At 47.5% G+C, this 25,119-nt stretch overlaps 1 protein-coding gene across 1 annotated transcript in view; it reads left to right on the forward strand.

The window, feature by feature from the left end:
- Window positions 1–25,119, forward strand: part of grid1b (glutamate receptor, ionotropic, delta 1b) — a 169,839-nt gene that overhangs the window by 97,179 nt on the left and 47,541 nt on the right. Inside the window, exon 4 of the mRNA XM_067245072.1 lies at window positions 8,154–8,359. Within this exon, the coding sequence (XP_067101173.1) occupies window positions 8,154–8,359 (206 nt within the window). The remainder of the gene's footprint in view (window positions 1–8,153; window positions 8,360–25,119) is intronic.

Below are 25,119 nucleotides of genomic sequence, written 5' to 3' on the forward strand. Positions count from 1 at the left end.
ATGAAACTATTCAGAAAACATCTGGAGACTTCATTAAGCTTAGCTTGGTGACATTTACCGTTTTTAAATGCATCGATACATTTGGATTTAACTGTGATTAATAGCCTACTGGGCACATACTGGACAATGTACAGAAGCAGTAGTGTTTATAGTGTTTGTAGTGAAGATAGAGGAGAATCGTAGATGTGCACCTCTCGTTATAATCACTGTAAGGCAGGAAGGCTTTGCTGTCATGTGAAGAGACCAGGAAGAGGAGAAAACTTAGAATAGATACGTCCTTCAGAAACTCAACCCAAAACATTGTGTGGCAGCAATGCAGAGGTGGACAGAGTGAAAGAGACACAAAGAGAGAGAGAGATCGCTGGATGGGAACAGAGGAGGATAAAGGAGGCAGACAGATCAGAGTGATTCTGTGAGCAGTTCTCCTTCTCCCCCCCCCATCTCTATCCATGACCCTCTTCTCTTTTATCATTTCTCTCTCTATTTCCCTTCTCTCCATCCCTTCCTCTGTTGCGGTCTCCCGTCTCCACCCCTCCATATCTCTGTCTCCCTCCACTATCTCCATGTCGGTCTTCCTTTCATCTCCTTCCCTTTGCTTACCGCCCTTCTCTCTCTCTCTCTCTCTCTCTCTCTCTCTCTCTCTCTCTCTCTCTCTCTCTCTCTCTCTCTCTCTCTCTCTCTCTGTCTCTCTTTCTCTCTTTCTCCCTTTTCCTCTCTCACTCCCCACATTCCACTCTATCTGCAAAGCACCCTCTCTCTCTTTTCTGAAGTCGTCTCTCTCTCAGCGTTCGATCCTGGAATGAGTTGGGCCAGTGAAGTCTTGGAGAGCAGGACTTGTCACAGTAGAAGCTGTGGCCTCTCTCTCTCTCTCTCTCTCTCTCTCTGTCTCTGTCGCTCTCTTTCTCCATCTCTCTCTCTCTCTCTTTATCCTCCAACTGTTTGCCTTTGATGACTGTGGGCCGATCCTGTCTGGGGAACTGCAGCAGCCCAATTTCATCTGACATCTGTCAGGGGAGAGAGCACTCTCCATCGTCACCTCTGAACTTCCACAAACATCAAATTTTTTTATGATATCGAACACAATTCGTGGTATTTACATTAGTTTCTAATCTTTCACTTCTAGTTGAAAGAGGATGTACTTTGGCTATCACTATAGTAGTATTAGACAAGAGACAATAGGCCTTTCAGCATGTTTGTGACTTGAGCGTAAATTACTGATATATGTATTTAGCCTGTAATTTAACTGGTACAGGACCTCACAGTATATGGGATTCAAGCAATACTCACATTAAACAAACACCATCTGCATCCATCCTCACTATAGAAGCCACGCATCTCTGGTTGCCGTAGATAACTCTGATATCTTAGGAGCAGGAGTCATTTTTCAACCCTAATTCTCTTGTCATGTCATCATGCCTGCTCATTCAAGCCTGAGAGAGAAATATGGTTATCAAAGGGGTAATAAAAATGTTTATCAAACAATTTTCCATGGTCTTGGGTACAATTTATCTCCCAGGTTTCTTCTAAGTCAACCAACACATCCCTATTTTCTAACAATTAATGGACTGCTTTCCTTCTACCTGTCTCTCTGACTCTCTGTCTTCCTCCCTGAGTAACTGCCTCTCTGCCTGCCTGAGTAACTAGCTAACTAACTAACTAGCTAACTAACTAACTACTGCTCTGTGTTTTGTCTGTCTGGTTGCCTGTTTGTCTGCCTGATTTAACATGTGGGTCCATGAACAGGCAGGTTTGGTGGGCCAGTTCCTGGTCCGTATCCTGATGCATGGACTGGTTTTCAGTGGACTTTTAGTGTGTGTGTGTGTGTGTGTGTGTGCATGCGTGGGTGGGTGTGTGTGCGTGCATGAAGTCAGGGCTCATTCCCAGGTGATGAAGTTTAATACCACTGCTGCTATGGCCAATGAGCCAGTACTACAGCTCATTTATCAGACACACACACGCTGCGCACATACTCACAGACACTTCAAGTCACTCACGCACACACATGCAAACATTTACATTTATTCATTTAGCAGACGCTTTTATCCAAAGTGACCTCCAAGAGAGAGCTTTACAAAAGTGCAAACGCACACACATGCACATACTCAGCCATTTAAATGCACCAACATACAACATACAAGCCAATACTCGCACAGCAGGAGTCAAAGTCAAGTTACCAATGGTGTGTGAAATGCATCCGAATGTGTATTTAAATACTCCATCTGAGACCTGACTGAGAGGGACTGACTAACACAGTAACACAGCTATTCTCCTGGATGGGTACGGATTAGAGTAGAACAGTACTGGAGTGGTGAAAACTCCAGCAAGCTGAACATAGTTCTCTCTGCTTTACTCTCCTGGCAGGCAGTCTTCATCACACACATTGATCTGCTTAATGGTGCGGCGATGGACCGACATCTTTTCAGGCTAGTCGAACTCATTGGTTGGCTAGCAGGCTGGCTGGCTGGATGATTGGAAGGCTGAGTAGCTGGCTGGCAGATTCATGTCACGTAAAGCCGGGCTGAGCCTCAGCTCTTCTACGCTACACTAGCTGGCTAGCTACCCTGGTGCCTCAGAGCTCCAGCACTGATGTGCTACCGTACACTGCTGCTGAGTAGTCCCGGGCCCAACCACAAGCCCCCTCCTGGGGCGAACGCAGGGGAACACTCCCCTCATGGAGACTTATGGAGATCTCGGCCTCTACATTCCCGTGATATGCAGCTGATTTGTAAAGCATGCATTATGGATGGGCCTTAGCTGGCGGTTTCAAGGCCCTCCTTGACGTTGCCTGTGCCTCTCAGAACCAGCCTGGGGCGGGTTCCTCTGCACCGACAACCCCTGGAGTCGGAAGGTGGGGAAATAAGATGAAGAAAATGTAATGCTACAGAAAGTCTCTCACCACACACACACACATACACACATTCTTAGTCTCTCTCTCTCTCCCTCCCTCTCTCTCTCTCTCTCTCTCTCTCTCTCTCTCTCTCTCTCTCTCTCTCTCTCTCCCTCTCTCCCTCTCTCTCTCTCTCTCTCTTTCTCTCTCTCTCTCTCTCTCTCTCTCTCTCTCTCTCTCTCTCTCTCTCTCTGCTTCTCCTTATCGTTCTGTGTCTCAACTATAATCTATATGACCTTGGGTGTTGTTGCCAGTGTCATGTATGTTAATATGATGGGGGTCTCTCAGTGCAGTCTATTTCATGCAGTCCAAGCTCCAGTTGTGCTTCTGTAACTTGTGGATTTTGTTACAAAATGTCTCTCTTTCTATCTTACACAAACACACACGCAAACACACACAACACACAGTTCCCAAACTCATTAAAAGGACTTTGCCCTTCATATCTGTGTGATCGCCTCTACAGTTAATGTTTGAATATGTAATCAATAAAAACAAAACTCAAACTAAAGCCCCTTTTTCTGTGAAGACCTGGACATTTAGCTATTGTTAAAGCAATTTGGCCTTCTATATCGATCTGTCTTCATGTTGTCTGGTACTTTCGCTACCTTTGTAAGCCCCTGACTCAGAGAACAGTCTGGTTGTGAGGTGCCCGGAAAGAGATAGAGAGATGGAGTTAGAGAGAGCGAGAGACCAAAATTGTGGGTGCAAGGGACAGAGATGAACAGAGATTCAGAGGGATGGTGTGAGTGAGTTAATGCGAGAGACAGGGAGATTTTACTGAACAGAGGACTGAGAGTGTGACTCACTCTAAAGAAGCACTTTAAGCAGAAACATCTGCTTAAATGTAATATTGTAATCAGATTAAGCGCAGTCACACACATACACACACACACACGATATGCACCCTCAATCCACTACTGCAGTCAAATGCTGGCTGCCCGAATCGTCACTATCCTCCCCTCTTCCCACCCTCCCTTGCAATCCCCTTCCTCCCTCCCTCCCTCCTGCCCTCCCACACCACTCCCACTATAGTGATTGTTAGGTTTGAAAGGGCAACAGGCAGTGACAGAAATAGCTGCTGTATCTGCAGAGAGCTGGTGCCATATTCTTTTCAATGACGTCGCTCAAGTGCAAAGGGCAAGCCCAGGACATTCGTTGTCGCTAGCTTTTCGAACCGAAGCCAGCTTTGGCAGATACTATATACTGTACCACCAGGCCACTCTGTTGAATAGACCCGTACACAGTTATGGTTCACAGCAAACTGTAAGTCCCAAACAGTCTTGCATGGTAGCACACATGCACACACAAACCCACAACACACCCTCTCTCTCCATCCATCCATGGCAGTGACAATGTAAAATGCCATATAATCCATCTGATCCGGTTAGTTCCATGAGGCTGTCTCATGTGGTCTGCTTCGAACCCACAAGCTTCCTGTAGGTCACTGAAGGAGCAAGTTGTGTGTGTCCTCCAGGTAAGGGGTCCTCCGCCCCGCCGTACCCCCAGGCCCTCTTCCCCTTTGACCGCACACACGCTGGAACCATTAGTGTGGAACAACACCATGAAACATGACAAAATAACAGACTGAACTGTCCTAAAATGTCTTGTCCAGTGAAGCCAGTGCTGCGCAGCAGTCGGTCTGCTGGTACGTCAGCCCTGCAGGCTGGGCTCTTCTGGAATGAGAAGACAGAACACCTGCATCTGCTGAGAAGAGACCCAAACTGTCTCCATGCCGAATAATAGCACCAATTACTGTTGTTAATCAAGTGGAAAAGTCTGTGTGTCCAGATGGGGACTACAGTGTCCTAACGCTCAGCTCCTCAACTGGTCATTGATTCAGTGCTCCACTGGCCCAATGCAGAGGCCAGTGATAAAGGAGGATTTCATGTTTTTCATTCTCTGTGTCTGTTATGAAAATTTAAATGGAGAAGAGGGGTCCCTATTGATTTTTGATTGCGACGTGTTAGATTGTAGCTTTTCAATTGGGGCCATTTGCATTAAACCTTGGCACTATGCGAGAAATCGAGGGCGAGGCCCTCCATCAGGGGGAGAGACAAAATATTTTACGACCCAAACAGATAACACGAAACCAGGAGTAACTCACTGTTAAATTATACAATCGCGCAATTAAACCGCAAGATGCTGGAGTCATTAGTGGCACAACTGTAACGGGGAGAAGTCTTTTAGGAGCTAGAATGGACGTAAAAACGTTAAACCGTAGCGCAGCGCTTTGGGAAGCAATGGCGTGGGATCGAGGGGGAACATTTATTCTTTAACGTATGTTGCATTATTCAGCACTGCTGTCGTTTTAGCCGTAGCATTAGCGTGATCCTTCCACACTGGAACTTCCTGTTTCACCAATACAGTTGATCCATGAGAGGTCTCTCCCTCGGCCTCTGTGCTCCATCTGCTGTCTGTTAGCTGCTCATTACTTACAGCCAGTGAAAGGTTATAACAGGTGCTTTTATGGATACCCAATATGGAATCCTCTCATCCACAACACAACACGTTTCAAGTAGCCTGCAGATGAAATATCTGTCTTCTAAAGCAAGGACTCAATTATTCTTCCAAACAGAAATACCAAAACATATCTAACAGCCGAGGGAACAGGTAGGGATACACATGCATTTATTCATACGCACACACATATGCACACATTCATGAGGTGGATACTATGTGAGGTTGGGGGTAATTAAATGGTGTCCTTTGCACAAGCTTCAGAGAAATTAGCTGTCAAAGGACAGTGTCATATACAGCATTCTCAATTTCAGCATCCTGCGTCGCTGTCCCAGGCTGATGACTTCTGTCATTGGTGTTTGCTTTGATACGCATCAGTATTATGTACTTTGGGACTCTTAAACAAAACAGTCCACACAGCAGAAAAGTGGCACATTGTTTGCATGTGGAAGTGGAATCTCTTGGTGAAGAGTTCCAATTGAAGTTAGGGTCAGGGTCAAACATTACATTCTGATGGCACACATGAACAAGACACACAATAGTTGAATTGACATGTAAACTCTAAATGTGTTATTTATGAGGTGACGCTCAGGGACCTGTGGATCATAGCTGAGGAGAATGAGATGACCCTGCTGTCTGCTCGCCTCTGTCTGAAGAGGGGCGTCACCATGCACAGGGGTCACGTTGTCATGACCTATCAGTTTACCTGAAGTCCTACAGGCTTGTTTGTGTTTGGTAGTTTGTTTTCCATGCTGACATGATGTACAGATGAATATTTCATGTACAATCAGAGTGGTGGGACAGATGGGTGTGGATCCAGATTTCCAAGGTTCCTCTGTAGAATACCAATGGACCCCTAAAAACATTTTTACCCGGAGAGGCTGGAAGCCCTGCTCACACAGCCCAGCGCTCAGCCAGACTGAGAGGAAGTCTGGCGGGGGCAGGGGCTTGGCAGACGTGCCTGCTGCAGCGGCCTTGATGACCATTTCATGAATGTCCTGTGCCATGCGGCGCAGGTCCTCTATATTCGGTGTGTCTAGAGGGCAGCTGACATAACCGACGACATCCACGTCATGTCCTCTCCAGGGTTCTGGATTGCCAGTGATGGCAGTGGACTGCGCCATCACACAGAAGCCTATATTGGGACAGAGAGCTCGTGTCACACAGACAGCGTGTGTGTGCGTGTGTCAGTGCATGAGTACATGCATCAGTGTGTGTGTGTGTTAGTGTTAAGGATGGGTGCGATCTATCTGTCTGCACCCCTCACATGGGGGCAGCCCTCTGGATGACTCATCAGTGCTGGGACAGGAAGAGAGGGGGGTGGGGGGGGGGGAGGGGAGGGGAGGGGAGGGGAGGGGAGGGGAGGGGTGGGGAGGGGAGGGGAGGGGGGTGGTAAGAGCCTCTCATCTCAGCTCCAAGGACCTGAAGAGAGAAATGGCTAGCGAAAAGACAGATAGAGAGAGAGAGAGAGAGAGAGAGAGAGAGAGAGAGAGAGAGAGAGAGAGAGAGAGAGAGAGAGAGAGAGAGAAGCTGCCCGTTGGCTAGTCTGCTGGCAACAAACAAAAGCTGTGGGGTTGTTTGATAGGATTAGTTTCCCAGACTCCTCTCTGATCCTATCCTTGTTATGATGGGACTCTGAGTGGTCTTCTAAAACCTCTCTGCTCTCTGGGACAGGATCAGCTGGGACACCCACTACCCTGTATGTGTGTGTACACGTGTGTTCTATGTGTGTGCGTATGAGTGTGTGTCTGTGCATGTGTGTGCCGGCGCATGTTTCATTTCCTTACTGAGTTGAAGGAATTTCAGCTTGGCAGGATAATAAAGTGATCCTAAGATGTTCTGAATGACCTGGGTTCGACTCCATTTAGTCCTATATTTCCAGGACCCTACACTAGCAGGGAAGATATTGGAAGTATTTTTGAAATGCGGAATTTAACAAGCTGTGTAGAAAGTGTTGTCTCCAGGGACTTTGAAAGACAGGATCTGACATTTAAGACTGTGAATAATTTTCCACACAATGCTCATCGAGAAGTATCACTGGCAAATCAATCAAATGGTGGCTAATTGGAAAATATAGATTAGTAGTTTTGTTGGGACTGTAAATGCCAGCATTTGTTGTTGGCAAATAAGCATTCTCATTTACAGTTTAACAATAACATCCAGTCTCCGCCAGAAAAGGGACCCGTGGACCTGGAGAGACACAGACAGACAGAGAAATAGTTAGCGTCAAACTCTTTCAGACAATCAGACACAACTCTCTGCAAGCTTGCTGTCACCGCTAATAGACAGGTATACGAGGACAGGCGGGGATCTAAGAGTGAAGCAGGCTGTCTTCCTGCTCAGCTCCCCTGACGTCTCAAACCTCCAGCTACCCTGACAGCTGTGAGAGAGATGTAGTAGAGCATCATTTAGGTTGAAATGGATGCTAGTGAGAGAAAGACTAAGGAGGGAGCAAACACATATACATTATATTCTCAAAGAGAAAATGTCAAATCCTGTTAAAGTAAAGGTTTGGTGAATGGTACATCTAAACAAGCTGGTTTCATGGATGATCACTGTTCTTAAAATATTGATGAGACACAAAGGAGATACAGTACAGTGCATTATCTGGTTTAGGTGGGTAGGTAGCAAGAACGTCTTCAGCTCAAATATGGTTCCAGCTCTGGCTTGTGGTTGAGCGCAGCAGGAACTGCAGCTGGAGCCTCTACTCTGCGTGTGACCATATTTCATAAACATCCCCCCTCCTTCTCCTTCTCTTCAGACATCCCTGAGCTCCAGATTTCAACACATTTTTCTTCTCCTCCCCCAGATATCCGTGGGCTGCAAGGTTTCCTGGACACGACGTCCAGGCAGGGGATGGATGTGTCTCTGCAGAGGGTGGACAGGAACATCAGTAAGGTGTTCTCCAACCTCTTCACCACCATGAGGACAGAAGAGCTGAACCGCTACCGGGACACTCTCCGCAGAGCCATCCTGCTGCTCAGCCCCAGAGGAGCACAAGTCTTCATACAGCAGGTAGGGGGAGGTACACACACACACACACACACACACATCCACGCATGGCTGCGCACTCGCATGCCAACAGATGCACATCTCAAACATACTGTACAAAGGCACGCACACACACACACAGAACACACATACATACCCAGAAAACTCTTTCGACTGACCTCTACGTCAAACTAAAAAGTGATTTGAGTAGTATCCATGCATCTTGACAAGCCAGGTGGCCTGATCCCTGGTTGGCATTGACTGGGCACAGAGGCCTCCACGCTGGGAAGCAGGCGGGCGGAGTAGAAGGGAGACGAGATGAGATGCAAAGAGACAGGCGGGTAGAGAGGGAGACGTGGAGGAAGCAAGGAGGGAGAGAGGCAGGGAAAGACAAGGAGGCTGGGAGCGTGTGGGTTAGGGAAGGAGGGAGAGAGGCAGGGAAAGACAGGGAGGCTGGGAGCGTGCGGGTTAGGGAAGGAGGGAGAGAGGCAGGGAAAGACAGGGAGGCTGGGAGCGTGTGGGTTAGGGAAGGAGGGAGAGAGGCAGGGAAAGACAGGGAGGCTGGGAGCGTGCGGGTTAGGGAAGGAGGGAGAGAGGCAGGGAAAGACAGGGAGGCTGGGAGCGTGCGGGTTAGGGAAGGAGGGAGAGAGGCAGGGAAAGACAGGGAGGCTGGGAGCGTGCGGGTTAGGGAAGGAGGGAGAGAGGCAGGGAAAGACAGGGAGGCTGGGAGCGTGCGGGTTAGGGAAGGAGGGAGAGAGAAAGAAGCCCAGTCCCATCAGTGTGCAACAAGGTGGAATGGGATGGTGAATATTTGAACCATGTTGTCTCCTGTCGGGGCAGAGAGCAGTTGGCAAGCTGGAAATGATCGGACAAGCCTCAAGGAGGAAGTACAAGTCATCATGTTCCTCCCTACAGCTCTGTTCTGGCCTAAAGACAAACACATAGGTGGTCAGATACATTATTGTCCATGTGCCATCCATTTATTCAGCACTTGAGGTGCTTCTGAACATTCAAACTAAAAAGTGATTTGAGTAGTATCCATGCATCTTGACAAGCCAGGTGGCCTGATCCCTGGTTGGCATTGACTGGGCACAGAGGCCTCCACGCTGGGAAGCAGGCGGGCGGAGTAGAAGGGAGACGAGATGAGATGCAAAGAGACAGGCGGGTAGAGAGGGAGACGTGGAGGAAGCAAGGAGGGAGAGAGGCAGGGAAAGACAGGGAGGCTGGGAGCGTGCGGGTTAGGGAAGGAGGGAGAGAGAAAGAAGCCCAGTCCCATCAGTGTGCAACAAGGTGGAAGGGGATGGTGAATATTTGAACCATGTTGTCTCCTGTCGGGGCAGAGAGCAGTTGGCAAGCTGGAAATGATCGGACAAGCCTCAAGGAGGAAGTACAAGTCATCATGTTCCTCCCTACAGCTCTGTTCTGGCCTAAAGACAAACACATAGGTGGTCAGATACATTATTGTCCATGTGCCATCCATTTATTCAGCACTTGAGGTGCTTCTGAACATTCAAATCCCAGGATGATTTATGTATAGGCTGAAGGGGTGGCACTTCCTATCTTCTTCAGTGGTCAAATGCAGAGGCTGCTGCTTCAGGAAAGCAGGCTACAGGAGAATCAGACTGCAGAATAATCAGGCTGCAAGGGAATCAGGCTGCAGGAGAATCAGACTGCAGAATAATCAGGCTGCAAGAGAATCAGGATGAAGGAGAATCAGACTGCAGAATAATCAGGCTGCAAGAGAATCAGGCTGCAGGAGAATCAGACTGCAGAATAAACAGGCTGCAAGAGAATCAGGCTGCAGGAGAATCAGACTGCAGAATAATCAGGCTGCAAGAGAATCAGGCTGCAGGATGATGAGGCTGCAGGAAAGCAGGCTGCAGCAGAGCAGGTGAATGGTAGGGAAGGATGTACTGTAGGTATTCTAGTTTAGTAACAGGCGTGTTTCATGGTGTGCCTGTCAAAAAAATGATAGGTGAGCACTCTCCCCTGATGAGACATGAGACTGGGATTCAAGGTCCTGTGTGAGTGTGTCTGTCTCTGTGTGCATGTGTGTGTGTGTGTGTGTGTGTGTGTGTGTGTGTGTGTGTGTGTGATGTCAGCGCAATCCTTTAGCAGACATCAAGTAACAGTTGGAGGACAAGTAAAATGTCCCGCCATAAAAGTTGGATTGTGTTTCAACTCTGTTTGGGACAGACAGGCAGGAAGGCAGGCAGGGCAGGTTTTGTCACGTAATTGATGCGTTTATATTATCCATCCAACATGTCATGATACACTTGCGTGAGAAAATCGTTTTGTTTTTATTTCATTTTGATTGAGGGAGGCGTATGGAACATTACCTTTCATGTAGGGCTGTGTAGGCCACAAATAATAACAGAAGTGATTAAACATGTCCATGAAACCATGGGAGGCCAGTTAAAATAACGCTTGTTGAGCTGTACTGACAGGAAATATATATGTGTCGACATGACAGGGTTGTACTTCTGTGTTGGTGTGTGTCTGTGTGTGTGTGTTTGTACAGTAACAGCTGGCTGCGTGGATCATTGGCGTCACCATGGAGATGATCAGACAGGGAGGGTCTGGATGCTGTACTGTGATGTAGCTCGGCCTGTGTGTTCACCCCCCCCCCCCCCCCCCAACATCTTTGATCTTTTAAATAAACGTGTCCCTCTGTCAAAGACATCTAACGGCCGGCTCTGAGCAAAGAGAGACGACAAACATATTGCATGAGTCTGACGCTGAGCGTGTCCCATAAGGCCTGCCTTCTTTCATGCTTGGATGCTCATCTTTAGGCCAACATGAGCATGATTGGGGAGCAGATTATGAACAGTGCACAGATACTGTTCATCCTTTAGTATATACTTTACTGTCCTCCACCAGTGTCCTCAACCAGCTTGTCACATTGTCAAACAGACAGATGGCCAGACAGGCTGCAAGGCAGGTAGGGAAGGTAGAGAGGGAGAGATTCAAGCATGTTGACATTAATAAACAGATAGAAAGGGTTGGAGGGAGGGAGGGAGGGAGGGAGGGAGGGAGGGAGGGAGGGAGGGAGGGAGGGAGGGAGGGAGGGAGGGAGGGAGGGAGGGAGGGAGGGAGGGAGGGAGGGAGGGAGGGAGGGAGGGAGGGAGGGTTGTACTATAGGTAGGCAGAAAGGCAGGCAGAGTTGTATTTTAGTCCGCAGTGTTGCTGTCATATGAGACCATTCTCAAAATGAGTGTGAATGTCACACAATACAGATTCCTCTACAAACCAGCTACACAGCAAACAAACATGCTTGTGTGCACACTCACACACACGCACACGCATACACACACTGGTTCCTCTGCAATCGTGTTACACTGAAAAGCCTCCACTGTGCTCAGAGGTGGTGGGGAGGTCCTGTGGCAACTTATATTTTATTGTATATTTAATTCTATTCTAATCCCACTTAGTACTGCTAGTTTATGTACCCTTAGTATAGTTAGTCCACATATTTAAATTTTAGGTATATGTCTATTGTATGCACCTTCCTGCCAAAGCAAATTCCTTGTCTGTGCAAACTTTCATGGCGAATAAATCCCTTTCTGATTCTGATTCTGATTCTGAGGGGGGTTTTACCAGTTACCGGTTTTTAGTCTGAGAGAATGCGTGATCTGAAGAACTTTATCTCCTGCCACAATTGTTGTCCCTGCGGTAAGTGGTAAATGTTCCCCACTCCACACAAAGCGTTTGTCAGCAAACAAAACACACACACTTACACACACACACACACATAGCCGCACAGGCTGGGACACAGAGACACACACACTGTTCTGCAGATCCCCTGCTGTGTCTCCCTTCACACTACATGTGACCATTCACACGACTCTCTCTCTTCCACACACACACACACACACACACTCGGTCATCTGAACTGTGTCACTTCTAGGACAGTGTAGAAGCTCTTCAGAGGTGTTTCTTAGCGCTTCCTGCTCCTATTCAATAGGTACGCTCACTGCTTTGTAACATTCACCAGCAAGCAATACCTCACACTTGATATTGTTGTCTCTCTCTCTGTCTCTTTCTTTATGTCTCTCTTCCTCTCTCTCTGTCTCCTGTGGCAGGAGAAGAGTGTGCTTTGAACTTCTTTAGTTACTTTTAACAGCAGCTCTCGGTGCCTTTAATCATCCGGCTATGAAATATTTATCAATATGTTTTCTTTCTCTCTCTCTCTCTCTCTCTCTCTCTTTCTCTCTCTCTCTTTATCTCTCTCTCTTTCTCTCTCTCTCTTTCTCTCTCTCTCTCTCTCTCTCTCTCTCTCTCTCTCTCTCTCTCTCTCTCTCTCTCTCTCTCTCTCTCTCTCTCTCTCTCTCTCTCTCTTTATCTCCTCTCTCAGACCAACACACGTTCAGACGTGAACACATTAGCAATGCATGTTGTTTTCGCTGCGTGACGTGTTCAGAGTGTGCCAAGCCCTCCTGCCGGAGTGTGCGGGCTCCAGTTGATCTCTAAATATGCGTCTCTAGGAGGTACCTCCAACGCACAGGTACACACGCTTTTGGAGTTGCACGAGTCTCTGTCTACCACCGGCAGAGGAGGGTGACAGTGAGAGCCTCTGCCCCCCTCTCACCTCATCTCCGGCAGGGCACAGCCAGACCTCCACCAGCCAAGGTGTTCCATCAATCCTCATGCTGCCATCTTTCCCTCCTCCTGCCTCTCGCTATCCTCCCCTGTTTTCTCCCATGTGCTACACACACACACATCTATATACACACACATATATATATATATATATACACGCACACACACACATATACAGTTCAGAGACATACACATGCGCAGTGGGACGGGTGCCTGAAGGAGAGGGGCGGGGCTTGGGCTTGGCGTCGCCAGGGGCAGATTGAGTGGCAAAGCCTCTGAGGCCACTGGGGAGATGATGGATAGCATGATAGGAGCTCAGAACCACCTCCTGAAGAGGGTGACAAAGTGTGTGTGTGTTTGTGTGTGTTCAGCCCACAGGTAATGAGCAGATTGTCAGTTTTCGTTTTTCCTCATTAGCGAGCCAGCAGCACATGCGGGGAGAACATGCCTCTGAGTGGGAGAGGTGGGAGATGCGGCAGTCATTAAAGGGAGGTCAGACCAGTAATCTCCCCTGAAAGCTGTGATCACAGTCACACACACACTTTGAAGCTTGTTTGCTTTAGCATTAAAGCTTTTGGTTCAGGGAGGTAGTTGTCAGCCGTTTGACAGAAGAGCTCATGGTTTGAACTTGGATTCTGAAGCATTATCCATGTGCATGAACTTTGGTAGGTTGGACCAGTTAAACCTGAAGTCCAATTACAGTATTTTATTGCAGCTCACCTGGAGGTTAGGGTTAAAGTTTGGTTAATGTGGGGGTTGGAAGCATGGTTGCACATGGGATTTGAGCTTTACAGGAAGCACTTATAGATCCAGTCATTAGATCCTAATGTATATTAAGCACCCCACCCACACCAATCATATTTTTGTGAAGGATGCTTCTTACTGTGTTCCCTGTCTTACACTGCCTCTGCATCACAAGTACATGTTGAATGTCATCATACTTTATGCAAGACATCGCTAAGGAACTAAAGACTACCAACATCTTAACTAGTTCCCTCTCTCTCTCTTTCCCTCCCTCATTCCATCCCTCACTCTCTCTTATTTCTTGTTACTTGCCTCATTAGCTATGCTGTCCTACAGAGTCAGCCAGCAAGGACTTATTTGATGGGAGACAAATCCTGGTGATTAACAATGATTAAGACCAGCGGTGGGGGGGGGGGGGGGGGGGATGACAGAGCCTGGCAACCCTGCCTCTGCCAGATTCTCTAATCCAGGGCTAAGGCATTTTACAAGGTGTCAGGATGTTGTCATTTAGATTGTAGCAACTGTAGCTTCACAGAATTGCATTACCCACAGAGGTCTGTATACTCTGGCTCCCATGGAATTTATCATCTTAGCAAGCTAACTAGCTAGCTAGCTCTTTAACACCTTAGCTTAGTATTGATTTACATTTGCAAGCTAACTGTCTAATCTCAGACACTGCTGCCTGGCTTGATCAGGGTTCTGGCCCAGACAAGAAGCTTTAGGACGCTAACTCAGTAGCTTAATTACCTGTGTCATGTTGCAAAACCTGAGAATGAAGGACACAGTTAGCATCTTGTGGTCACAGTGTTAGAACAGGGCATAATGATTTAACCATAAGACTGTTATCCCACTGAGCCTAAGCTATAGCCTAAATTAAGATGAAAAGATAACGACCTGAGACAAACGTAGTAAAAGTCTGACTCACCATACGACCATCTCAGGCCAACATACGAGTTGTAGCCTCATCGGCATGATTGCATTAACAGTTTTGTGACGAAGGACACTGACAAACGAAGCTGGAGTTTGTGTCACACCTGTTTGTGTCTGTGGAGGCATTTGTATGCCAATCTCCTTGGCGCCGATCTAAAATGGATGTACTAGTGGAGAGAGCATCATTTGTCAGATGAGACGTTGTGCCATTTGTTCGGCTGCTGCTGGGCAGGCTAAAGATAAAATACATAGCTGTCCTATCCCTCATGGGCATGACAAGCCTAATCTGAAACCTCACAGAGATGCCCGTACATCACTTAAAACATGCCAAGGGCATGAGATGACTTGTACACACACACACACACACACACAAGCCAGAAGCACACACACAAACAGGCACACATACATGCACACACTCACACATGCACACACAATTGCTGCACAGCACCGTGGAACTCGGTTTTCATTGTCCATTCTGGCTGAGTCTGCCTCCTTGTCTTAGCAGGGCTCCCTCACCTAAACCCTCTCCCTGTCTTCCTCCCTGCTTCCTGTCCTTGTTAATGTTCCTCGCCTTGTCCTTTTCCTCGTCCCTGTCCTTATCCCTGTCTCTTCCTCACAGGGCAGTTGTCAGGTCTCCTCAGTGTCTGACAAACGTCACCATGGCGGAGTGATACTAACAGCAGCACGGAGCAGGGTGTCATCAGGCTGAAAGGTCCTTTACAGAACAGGACAGAGAAGTAGTGGACAAGACAGGGGCTGAGCGCTGACACGGTGTAACAGCCACTCTCGGGACCCCCGAATTTAGAACAGCAGTGCCAAGACGCAGAGACACAATCCAAGTTGGGCTGGGTCGCTTCTATTCGAGGTTGAAAGCTGAGGGAGAGACAGCGGGGATGAAGGGGTTGAAGGGGTGTGCTGAGATTATAGCGGGCAGCAGAGAGGTGTTTGACATTCGAACTGGCAGGGCTAAATTCATCACTAGGACTCACCTTGGGCTCCTCTTCCCAACACACTCCTGCAGATAAACCTCCCTTCCTCCAACCCTCACACACACACAGGAAGTGCCCCTGTCCCTGTTTGAGAAATATGTGTGCCACCAATAGAGCCCTACCTAATCAATGATGGCTCATCTACCCAATTTTCCTTCTCACGCAAACACAAACACATACCCACTCCTTAAATCCATCAATGCCTCCTCCCTCTGTGAGTCGAAATGAACAGTGCCTGAGAATAATTAAGGATGTCTGATATTGTTTTCCCAGTGGAATTGGAAGTCCAGAGAAAGTGTGTGTGCCCACCACTATGATTATACTAAGATAGAAAGCCCATTAGCTAGGCCAGGCATGCTAATAGGCTTTCATAGGACAATGATTACATCCATCTGAATGACATTACCATCAGCATGCATTGTGTTGGACTCAGAGAGCTTGAAGCACACATACACTAACACATTGTGATAGTACATAGATAAAGACAGGTTGATGAATATTGTCGAGACTGTAAATGTGTGTGTGTGTGTTTACGAAAGTCTACCTGTGCTGATAAATTAAGGGAGATATGCCTATGTGGAGTGGCATTGTTCAGATTTCACTAAGCCACACACACTCTCCTTCTTTGAGGTTATTTCACGCAGACTATTCCCAGTGGTTCAGTCAGGATGCAGCCTCCAGGCTGTTCTGCTGCCTGTTTCTCTGCCTGTATGTCTGTCTGTGTGCCTGGGGCTTTCACATTGACAGGTTGTGACATGTCCTGTAGCAGAAATGAGTGACGGACGACCTCAGGCTGACATGTGCTTCTCCTCCCCTCTCTCCCCTCCTCCTCTCTCTTCTCGCCTCTCCTCCCCTCTCTCCCCTCCTCCTCTCTCTTCTCTCCTCGCCTCCCCTCTCTCCCCTCCTCCTCTCTCTTCTCGCCTCTCCTCCCCTCTCTCCCCTCTTCTGCTCTCTTCTCTCCTCGCCTCCCCTCTCTCCCCTCCTCCTCTCTCTTCTCTCCTCTCCTCCCCTCTCTCATCTCCTCCTCTCTCTTCTCTCCTCACCTCCCCTCTCTCATCTCCTCTCTCTCATTTCTTTTCTCATCTCATTTCTTGTTCATCTGTTCATCTTTAATTACCTATACAGTACAGACTGTACACACTAAACAGATGGTGGCTAAAAATACCAAAAGATGTTTTCCTCATGCTACAGAAAATCAACAATAATCTGCTCTTCAGGGTACTACCAGGGGTACATCAGGGTACTACACAGCAGTAACGAATATGGGGTGTGAATGAGGTAGGAGATAAAGTCATTAAAAGCAGTCTGAAGTTTGTGAGGTTGTTATTAAAGAGGAAAGAGTTTAAGAGTTTGTGCCTGACAGATGGGTAGTTATGTGGAACAATTGAATCAGTAGTGAGACACCAGCATAAACATGTGTAAATAAATCACACTTGTAAAAATAGTCTCACAGAAATAACGGGAGGAGTGAGGAGAGCGTAGAGTACAAATACAGAAACTTTAGTAACAGCCTATGCTGGTTGAAACTGAGAATAGATGTGATGATATCCTTTATGATTCCATTTTGTTTGCTTCCTCTGGGGATTGGTCTCTCATCCTCCCGTCCTCTCATCCTAAATCTGGACCTCAAACTTTCCCTGATTGTCATGCTGTCTCCTCCCTAGTTTGATTGTACTTTGATAGATGCTAATACCGTATGTCAGGCTCATCTACTGATTTACAGTAACACTCTGAACCTACAGTCCGAGGAAGGTTGCCGCAGGTGAATGTTTCCTCACTACTGACACCTGCAGGTCAGGCACCACTACTGCGTTTGTTGTGTTACCTTCACCAGCACTGAAAACATATTGACTTTTCTTGTAATAACCAGACCTTGGTATATTGGAGATCCTTCATATAATAGTAGATCCACAGAAACCAGATGAGTAAGTACAAGGTCTGCATGTAAAGTGTGTCAAATAAACTACATCTCAGTGTTAGTGAGCTACATTGAGAATTGGAGACAGGTCTACAACCTCGGGGAAGCTGCAAGGACGAGTGTTAGAATTCAAGCATGTGCATATAAACGTGCACACATACAAATTTACGTATAACTGAAGAGATGTTTCCCATGTGAGTCACGGTAAGCCTGCAGGCAAAGGCAATGTCTCACATGGAGGGGCAAGAGCCCAGGGACAGGAAGGAGGAGAGAGGGGTGGAGGAGACCATCGAGGGCGTGCCAGTGTCCAGGCCCCCGGCATCCAGCTGGGAGCACATGCCACAGGCTTGCTAACGTTGGCCCGTCTACCATGACTGTTCTCCTTCAACCAGGGCTTCTCCCTCTAAGGTTCGCAAGGCCAGGGGAACAGGACAGGCTGGATCCTGGAGATGGGTATCAGACTGGGTGACCTTCTGAGGAGAGCATGGTGGTGGTTCTGACATTGCTATTGAGAAAATCCTCGGCTGAAAGGAACGGGAAGAGGGAGAGAACGAAAGCAACAGAGAGAGCAAAGTCGAGTTTTGAAGGTTGTTATTGTTGTCTCTGGCACTTTCTATGTTCTCCCTGAGCTGACACCCCGAGCCCTCCCGGTCCAGACAGGAAAATCGATGCCCAGAGCAACACTAAAAGTTCACGTCTGGTGTTTTTTTGTCCTCGTCTGAGCGTGTTTGTCACCGAAGAGTTGGGAAGAGAGGAGTCCTGGGGCCTGAGCTCGGGTTCTGACTGGTGGAGGGGGGTGATGAGTCATCAGTGGGTCCTACAGGCAGTGTGAAAGGCAGCAATGAGGCCCTGGCTGACGGGGTATGAGAGCTGGAGACAAGCAGTAATCTGCCCACCCTGGACCCCTGCAGAGCTGGTAGGAGGGCCTGGCAGCCTGCACTCCTCCTCACCATGACACGGGGAGAGAAAGAGAGAGGGAGAAAAAGAGAGAGCATGAGAGAGAGAGAGAGAGAGAGAGAGGGTACAAATTGAGAGAGGAGAGAGAAGGCGGAGGCGTGAAGATGGAAAGTTCTGAGGAGGTCTAATCAAAGCATGTGCTTTTTTACCTTGATCTCAAATTTCCTTCACTATCAATAAAGTTAAGCGATTGAACTGGATTGAATGGGGGATGCCAAAACTGTTCAAGGTGCTGTTTCCCAAAGATGCCCTGTTAATAGCTTGTGATGTTATCAAGAATTTTCGGGAACTCCTTCCTCATGTATCTTTTCAGTAGCTCTCCTGTTCTGTAGCTTGTCTCGCATGCCGTCCACCTCTCAAAGAACTACAGGCTGCTGTTCCGCACAGCACAACCACATCTACATTTGTGATGACTAACTTTCCTTGAGACCCAGATACATGTGCTACTTCCACGAGAACAACGATACCTACTTGGCTAGCGCAGTTTAGCTTCCCCAGGAGAGGGCTTGGCTCACATTGACACCCACTTCATCTGCGTCACCCAGGAGACAGTCCCGTTCTCTCGACAAACCTGGCGCCGTCAGCGTTTCGGAGAGCGAGGAAGGAGCGGGAGAAGCCTGCCTCAGCAGATTTCTGCTGGTCGCGCACCGCAGGGCATGCTGGGATGGGTAGGGATGCGCGTCGGAGGACGGATGGGACCTGGCATGCGTTCCTGGAGATGCAGGGCAGGATGACCCTGTGCATACAGAAGGAGACCTGTCCCCTTCTCCTCACATCAACATCAGGACCCAGGACGGAAGGAGGAGGAGGAGGGAAAGAGATAGGGGGAGAGAAAGAGAAGGATGAGTCACATTTGCATAAATAATTGTAACACATGCTCAGACATGCCAAAATAGTCTTCCTGGCTTGAATATTAGGAACATGGCGATACTTACCTAATCCAGTAAGGATGTAATTAAATTTTAACAGTTCTTTTGAATATATATCAGACATTTTAATCACTGCTGCATTTATTGTCCATGATTAGGACAGTGACACATGATTACTAAGTAGCATATAAAAAGTATGTATGCACATTTGTCAGCTGGATTCAATTTTCTACCATCAGTTGCATTTACAGTGCATGTCTATGAAGAGAGAGAGAGAGAGAGATGGAGGGATGGAGATACAAAGATGGAGGGATGGATGAAGAGATGAAAGAACGATTGGATGGGAAGATGCAGGGAATGAGGGACACAGGAAAAGTGAAGCAGAGAAGCAGGGACAGAGAGGCATGGAGGAGGGAAAGGATCGCTCACAGCTGCTTGTGTTTTGAGCAGTGACCCAAAAATAGTGTTTTTTTTTTTCTGCGCTCCCTCTGCTCCTGCAAGGGTAAATCTGACCCTGCGCATGGAGGGGTGTTGGATGTCGTATCAGAACAAGCCTCTAGGGTCTCACGGCTCTCAAATGTTATGTCTACAATACCAGCCTCACCCTGCAGCACCCCTCTCTCCCCCTCCTTCCCGCCATACTCTGTCCTCTCTCTTTGCCTTTGCTTTTTCATTTTTTGAATAAGATACTTTATCATTTCATCATTCTGCCCTGCTCTCTCCCTTCCTCTATTGTATTTTCAACTCTCGATATCCCAATATCCCTTCACACACACACACATTCACACATTGTCCCCTCTCACTGAAGAAGATGAGTTTGTGAAAAAAACATCTCTGAATAAAACCCGAGCACAAACTCTAGTGTATTGTGCTGTGCTGAGCTTCGAAGTAGCGACAGTAATGAACCCCTGCAGAGCAGACTCAAACATTACAGTACATGGTTTATGCCTCTGATATTGAAGCCTAAGGCCCACCACTGAATACAAGCTGTGTTATTGGAGGGCTTCAATGCCAGAGAGGTATACATATTTGAAAAGTATAATTTTAGGGATTTTTATTTCCTGCCATATTACTGAAAAAAAGTACAAAGAAAATAACTTTGGACACACAACAACACACAAGATTCAGTTAATTTCTGTCTCCATAGAGTTAAGCCACACCCCTTTATCGGAGAGATAAAGGGGTGTGGAGGAGATAGCATGAGATAGGAGGGAAGGAGCTTTGGGTTCATATTCCAGCCCACAGTTATGTGTGTGCAAGTGTGTGTGTGTGTGTTTGATGTTGCTTTCTGTTCGTTATGTCGCCATTGACTGGTCACTGCAGAAGACTCTATTATGAGAGAGGCTATGGCTTGAGAATACTAATAACTCTCCAGCATGACATCAGCATTCACCACACACAGAGGGAGTCGGCCTTCCTCTCCTTCACTCTGGCATGCTCACACACTCTCAGCCAAGCCCAGCGACGCACACACTCCCATTCGCATGCATGCATGCACGTCGCAAGCACCACGAGCACCAACACACAAAGACCAAAACAGACTGACGCCAGCCTGGTTCTGGGATCTGGCCTAGCACAGCCTCCCTCGTGCAGGGAGAGAAGGTTCAGATCCCACACCCGGCAACTCCGACACCCCCTCAACCTTTTCATTCTTCTTCCCCTGTCGTCCTCGGCCGTCCTCCTCCTCCACGCTCCGACCTGCTTAGCAGAGGAGGAACAGCGCCCATGGAAGAGAACCATCCAACCCCTGTTGAACACGGAGCAGACCTAGCGTCGTGTCGTGGCTGCTATTCATGCCGATGGGAGCCCGGTCTCTCCCAGAGGAGGGGCACCACCACAGAGGCTGCTGGCTGCCACTCTCCCTCCCCAAGTCAGCTGAATCAAACGCCCATTCTTCAAATCCCATTTGCCATGCTATCTTGGAGAGACAAATAGACAGTCCACAACAGATTTACCATCAATAAAGCATACCGCCGCAGTGTTGGAAAGATGAGCATTACAGTACAGAGAGGAACCAAACCACCTGTGACCACTGCACTCCAAATGGGATTCAGACTGAGAGATGATGGCAGGAGTCTGATGTGCTGTGGTCTGTGCCAGCTCCAAGAGCTAGCTTCCACGCAGAGATTTCCTGTGTGATGAGGCTGTCCTGACTGTACGCACACCATTGAATATTCCTTCCCTGCGGACATTGGACGTGACTAAGAGGGAATGAGACTGTAAAAGGAGCTGATCTTCACACACGTATGTGGTCATGCATTGTCTGTGTGTGTGTGTGTGTGTGTGTGTGTATATGTGTGTGTATGAGTGTGTGTGTCATGCGTCAAATAGCTAAAGTGCTAAATGCATAGGATTCAGTATGTGCTGCCCGGGGGTTTTCAATATAAATAGAATAGCATGATGGAGATTGAGCGAACAGAACCAAAACAGAACAGTTCGATCCCATCAAGTGCATGTCAAACCAACGTAATGCATGTGTTCACTACCATGCAGTCTGAAGTAAAAGGTCTTTTATATTGCAGTCTGTTATACTGGTACTGTAGCTTTCAGCTGTGTGATAGTGCTGATCCTTAGACATATTTGTTCTATTGATTAGACATGCATAGGATGATGGATTGATCAATTTGTTGGTCGATGGAGTGATTGATTAGTATCTGTAGTTGAAGACAAGCAACCCCCTGAGTCCACCATGACAGCTCTGGTCAGCAATAACTGGGCAACAGTCTCCATGGAATCAGCAAACTAATAAGGTGAGCAACAGGCACTGGAGATAAAAACAACATAGCAAGTAGAAAAATGTAAATTATGACATTCTGTAAAAACTGCTGAGAGAGTTAGAGCTACCCTTAAAGAAATGCCCCCTGCCCTGCCCTGCCCTGCCCTGCCCGGTGGCTGTCTGGCAGGCGGGAAGAGTGCGCTGAAGACAGAGGACTTTTTAAGAGACTTACCTTGGCCACATCTCAACAACCACTCCTGTCTCTGAATGAGAGTCTGTGTGTCTGTGTGTTTGTGTGTGTGTGTGTTTACGTGTGTGTGTGACGAGTACCAATTTACTGCTTGTCCTCATCACAAAGAAGCCTCTCCTTTCATCCATGACCTCTTCCTGACCCCCCTCTCTCTTAGCCTCTCACTGCTCTCCACTGAGAGGAGAGGTAGGTAGAGGAGAGAAGGACAGAGAAGGGACACAGACTGAGGTAGAGGATTGAGGGAGATAGAGAGGGAGAGAGGAGGGACAGAGACAGAGAGGTAGAGGATTGAGGGAGATAGAGAGGGAGAGAGGAGGGAGAGAGACAGAGAGGTAGAGGAGGGAGGGAGATAGAGAGGGAGAGAGGACGGAGAGAGACAGAGAGGTAGAGGATGGAGGGAGATAGAGAGGGAGAAAGGAGGGAGAGAGACAGAGAGGTAAAGGATGGAGGGAGATAGAGAGGGAGAGAGGAGGGAGAGAGACAGAGAGGTAGAAGATGGAGGGAGATAGAGAGGTTAAATGATGGAGGGAGAGAGACAGAGAGGTAAAGGATGGAGGGAGATAGAGAGGTTAAATGATGGAGGGAGATAGAGAGGGAGAGAGGAGGGAGAGAGACAGAGGTAGAGGATTGAGGGAGATAGAGAGGTTAAATGATGGAGGGAGGTAAAGAGGGAGAGAGGAGGGATAGAGACAGAGGTAGAGGATGGAGGGAGGTAGACAGAAAAGTAGAGAGGACGGAGACAGAGAGAGTTGAGCAGGTGAAGAGTGTGTCGGGAGGGAAGTCTAAAAACGGTATTTCTTTGAGAGAGAGAAAACATGTTATCCTTGATCTTTGCTTTTAAAGGTTTTATTATTATCATTACCTTGTTAAATTGAGTTTTAGATGGTGATTTGCCATCTGTTTGGAAGCCTGTTCTGAATACTTGTGGATGACTTTATTGAAAACTCCAAATGACTGCAGCTGTTTGGAACATATCTTCGTGACTACTACATATACGGGAGGTCAACCAACATCAAACTGAAAACACATGCACACATGCTGGCTCCCATCTCTGAAGGAAATTGTGTTTCTCAGTATTCTGTGCCAGCCCCAGCCAAGCTTAGACTAAGGCCATTTGGAGTAACAGTTTGATACTTCTCTTCTCGGCGGTAGTCAGTGATGAACACCTTGACATTGGGGCACTGCCATTGACACAGACTGGAATGAGGGTTGCAGTGCACTGGAGAAGCAGCACTCACAACCTTGCACAGTTTTTTCATGTATAGAGAGCAGCAATGAGCACTGGGTTAATGAGAGGTCTTTGAACTGTAGTGAAATAGAGACAGTTGTATCCAGGCCACCAGTGACAGAAATGCACCCAGTTCCTGATATTATTATTAATGGAATCGGAAAGATGTTATGTACCAACAGAATGGAACTGATAAGATTACTGCGTTTTCTTAATTAGTTCTAATTGCTACAATAAACGTGCATGGAAAAAGCTTTCGCTAAGCTTCAACTAAGATTAAGCTCAATATGCTAAACACAGATGCAGACAACCATGACTTAAACAATGTTGACATCTTCAAATGAGAATATTTGCAAATGAAATAGTTCCGTTATAAAATATCCATGGAGAGAGAAAGAGCAACAGATAAGAGGAAACATTGAGACTGAGAAAAGAGAAAGCATGGGTAATAGACATAGAGGGAGAGAGCAAAAGAAGGAGCGAGAGAGAAAAAAGATATGAGGAACAGAGTGAGGAAAAGAAAGAAAGAAAGAGCAAACACAAAACATGAGTACACTTGTATTTGACTCATATATGTCCTCTTTAAAACCCTCTCAACAAGGATCTTTGAACTTACTTCTCCTCAGTATGTCTGTCTTCATCCGAGCCAAAGCAGGCTGCATGTTTCTGAAGATGCTGGACAAGCCTCAAGATATATGGTGTCTCCGACACAGGGCACCAGCAACCTCCTCAAAGCTACCACAGAAGAGATGTTGAGCTGTTTCTCTCTACTGGAGCCTCAATTTCTACCTTCACATGGTTGCTATAAATCTCAGAGAAGAGAAAGAAGAGAAGGAAGTATCAGGGTTGGTGATATCAGCAGACCCAGCTGTGTTTGTGTGTGTTGGGGTGTGGGGGGGGGGGGGGGGGGGGGTCGGCAGTTATCATGCAGAAAGGGAAAGAATCCTGTGGTATAACGCAATTCCATCTTTTTGATAAAGATGCATCCTCACTTGTCTCTCTCACACCTCTGCTCCCCTGCCATTAAGTTGGTTTGACGGCCCTGACGGCTACCAGCAGCCTGGAAACGTACGTTATCATTTGGTCAACTGTCGTTTGAGAAGTGATGGTGATGAGCACAGCAAAGAGGGTACCAGATGGAGGCAAAAGTATCTTTACCAAGCACACACGTCTTCATATATACACACACACACACACTGACATTACCATTCAGTGATTTTACTGCAGCTCAAACTCTAATCATGATCTACCAGATGGTCACATCGCTGCTGACTTGCACTGGAAAAATGACAAGCACCGGTTTAATTTACCTAGCCTAGTTTGGCCTAGCCTATTCTCGTCCAGTCCAGCCCTGCACAGTCCAGCCTTACCCAGCCTAACCTAGCATAGCATGTGTGATGGTGTAGGTGTGGGTGTGTGTATGTACATATAGTATGTATGTGTGCCACCCATTTGTGCAGCGAGATTTGTGGATGAGATTCTTCCTTGTTGCTGGAGTAGGAGCATTCACACCTCTATTGAATTCACCCAAGAGTCACACTCCTCCTTCTCCTCATTTCTTCTCTCTTTCCCTCCCCCCTTCCT

This window comes from Osmerus mordax, chromosome 10, assembly GCF_038355195.1.
Source record: "Osmerus mordax isolate fOsmMor3 chromosome 10, fOsmMor3.pri, whole genome shotgun sequence".
NCBI classification, from domain to species: Eukaryota; Metazoa; Chordata; class Actinopteri; order Osmeriformes; family Osmeridae; genus Osmerus; species Osmerus mordax.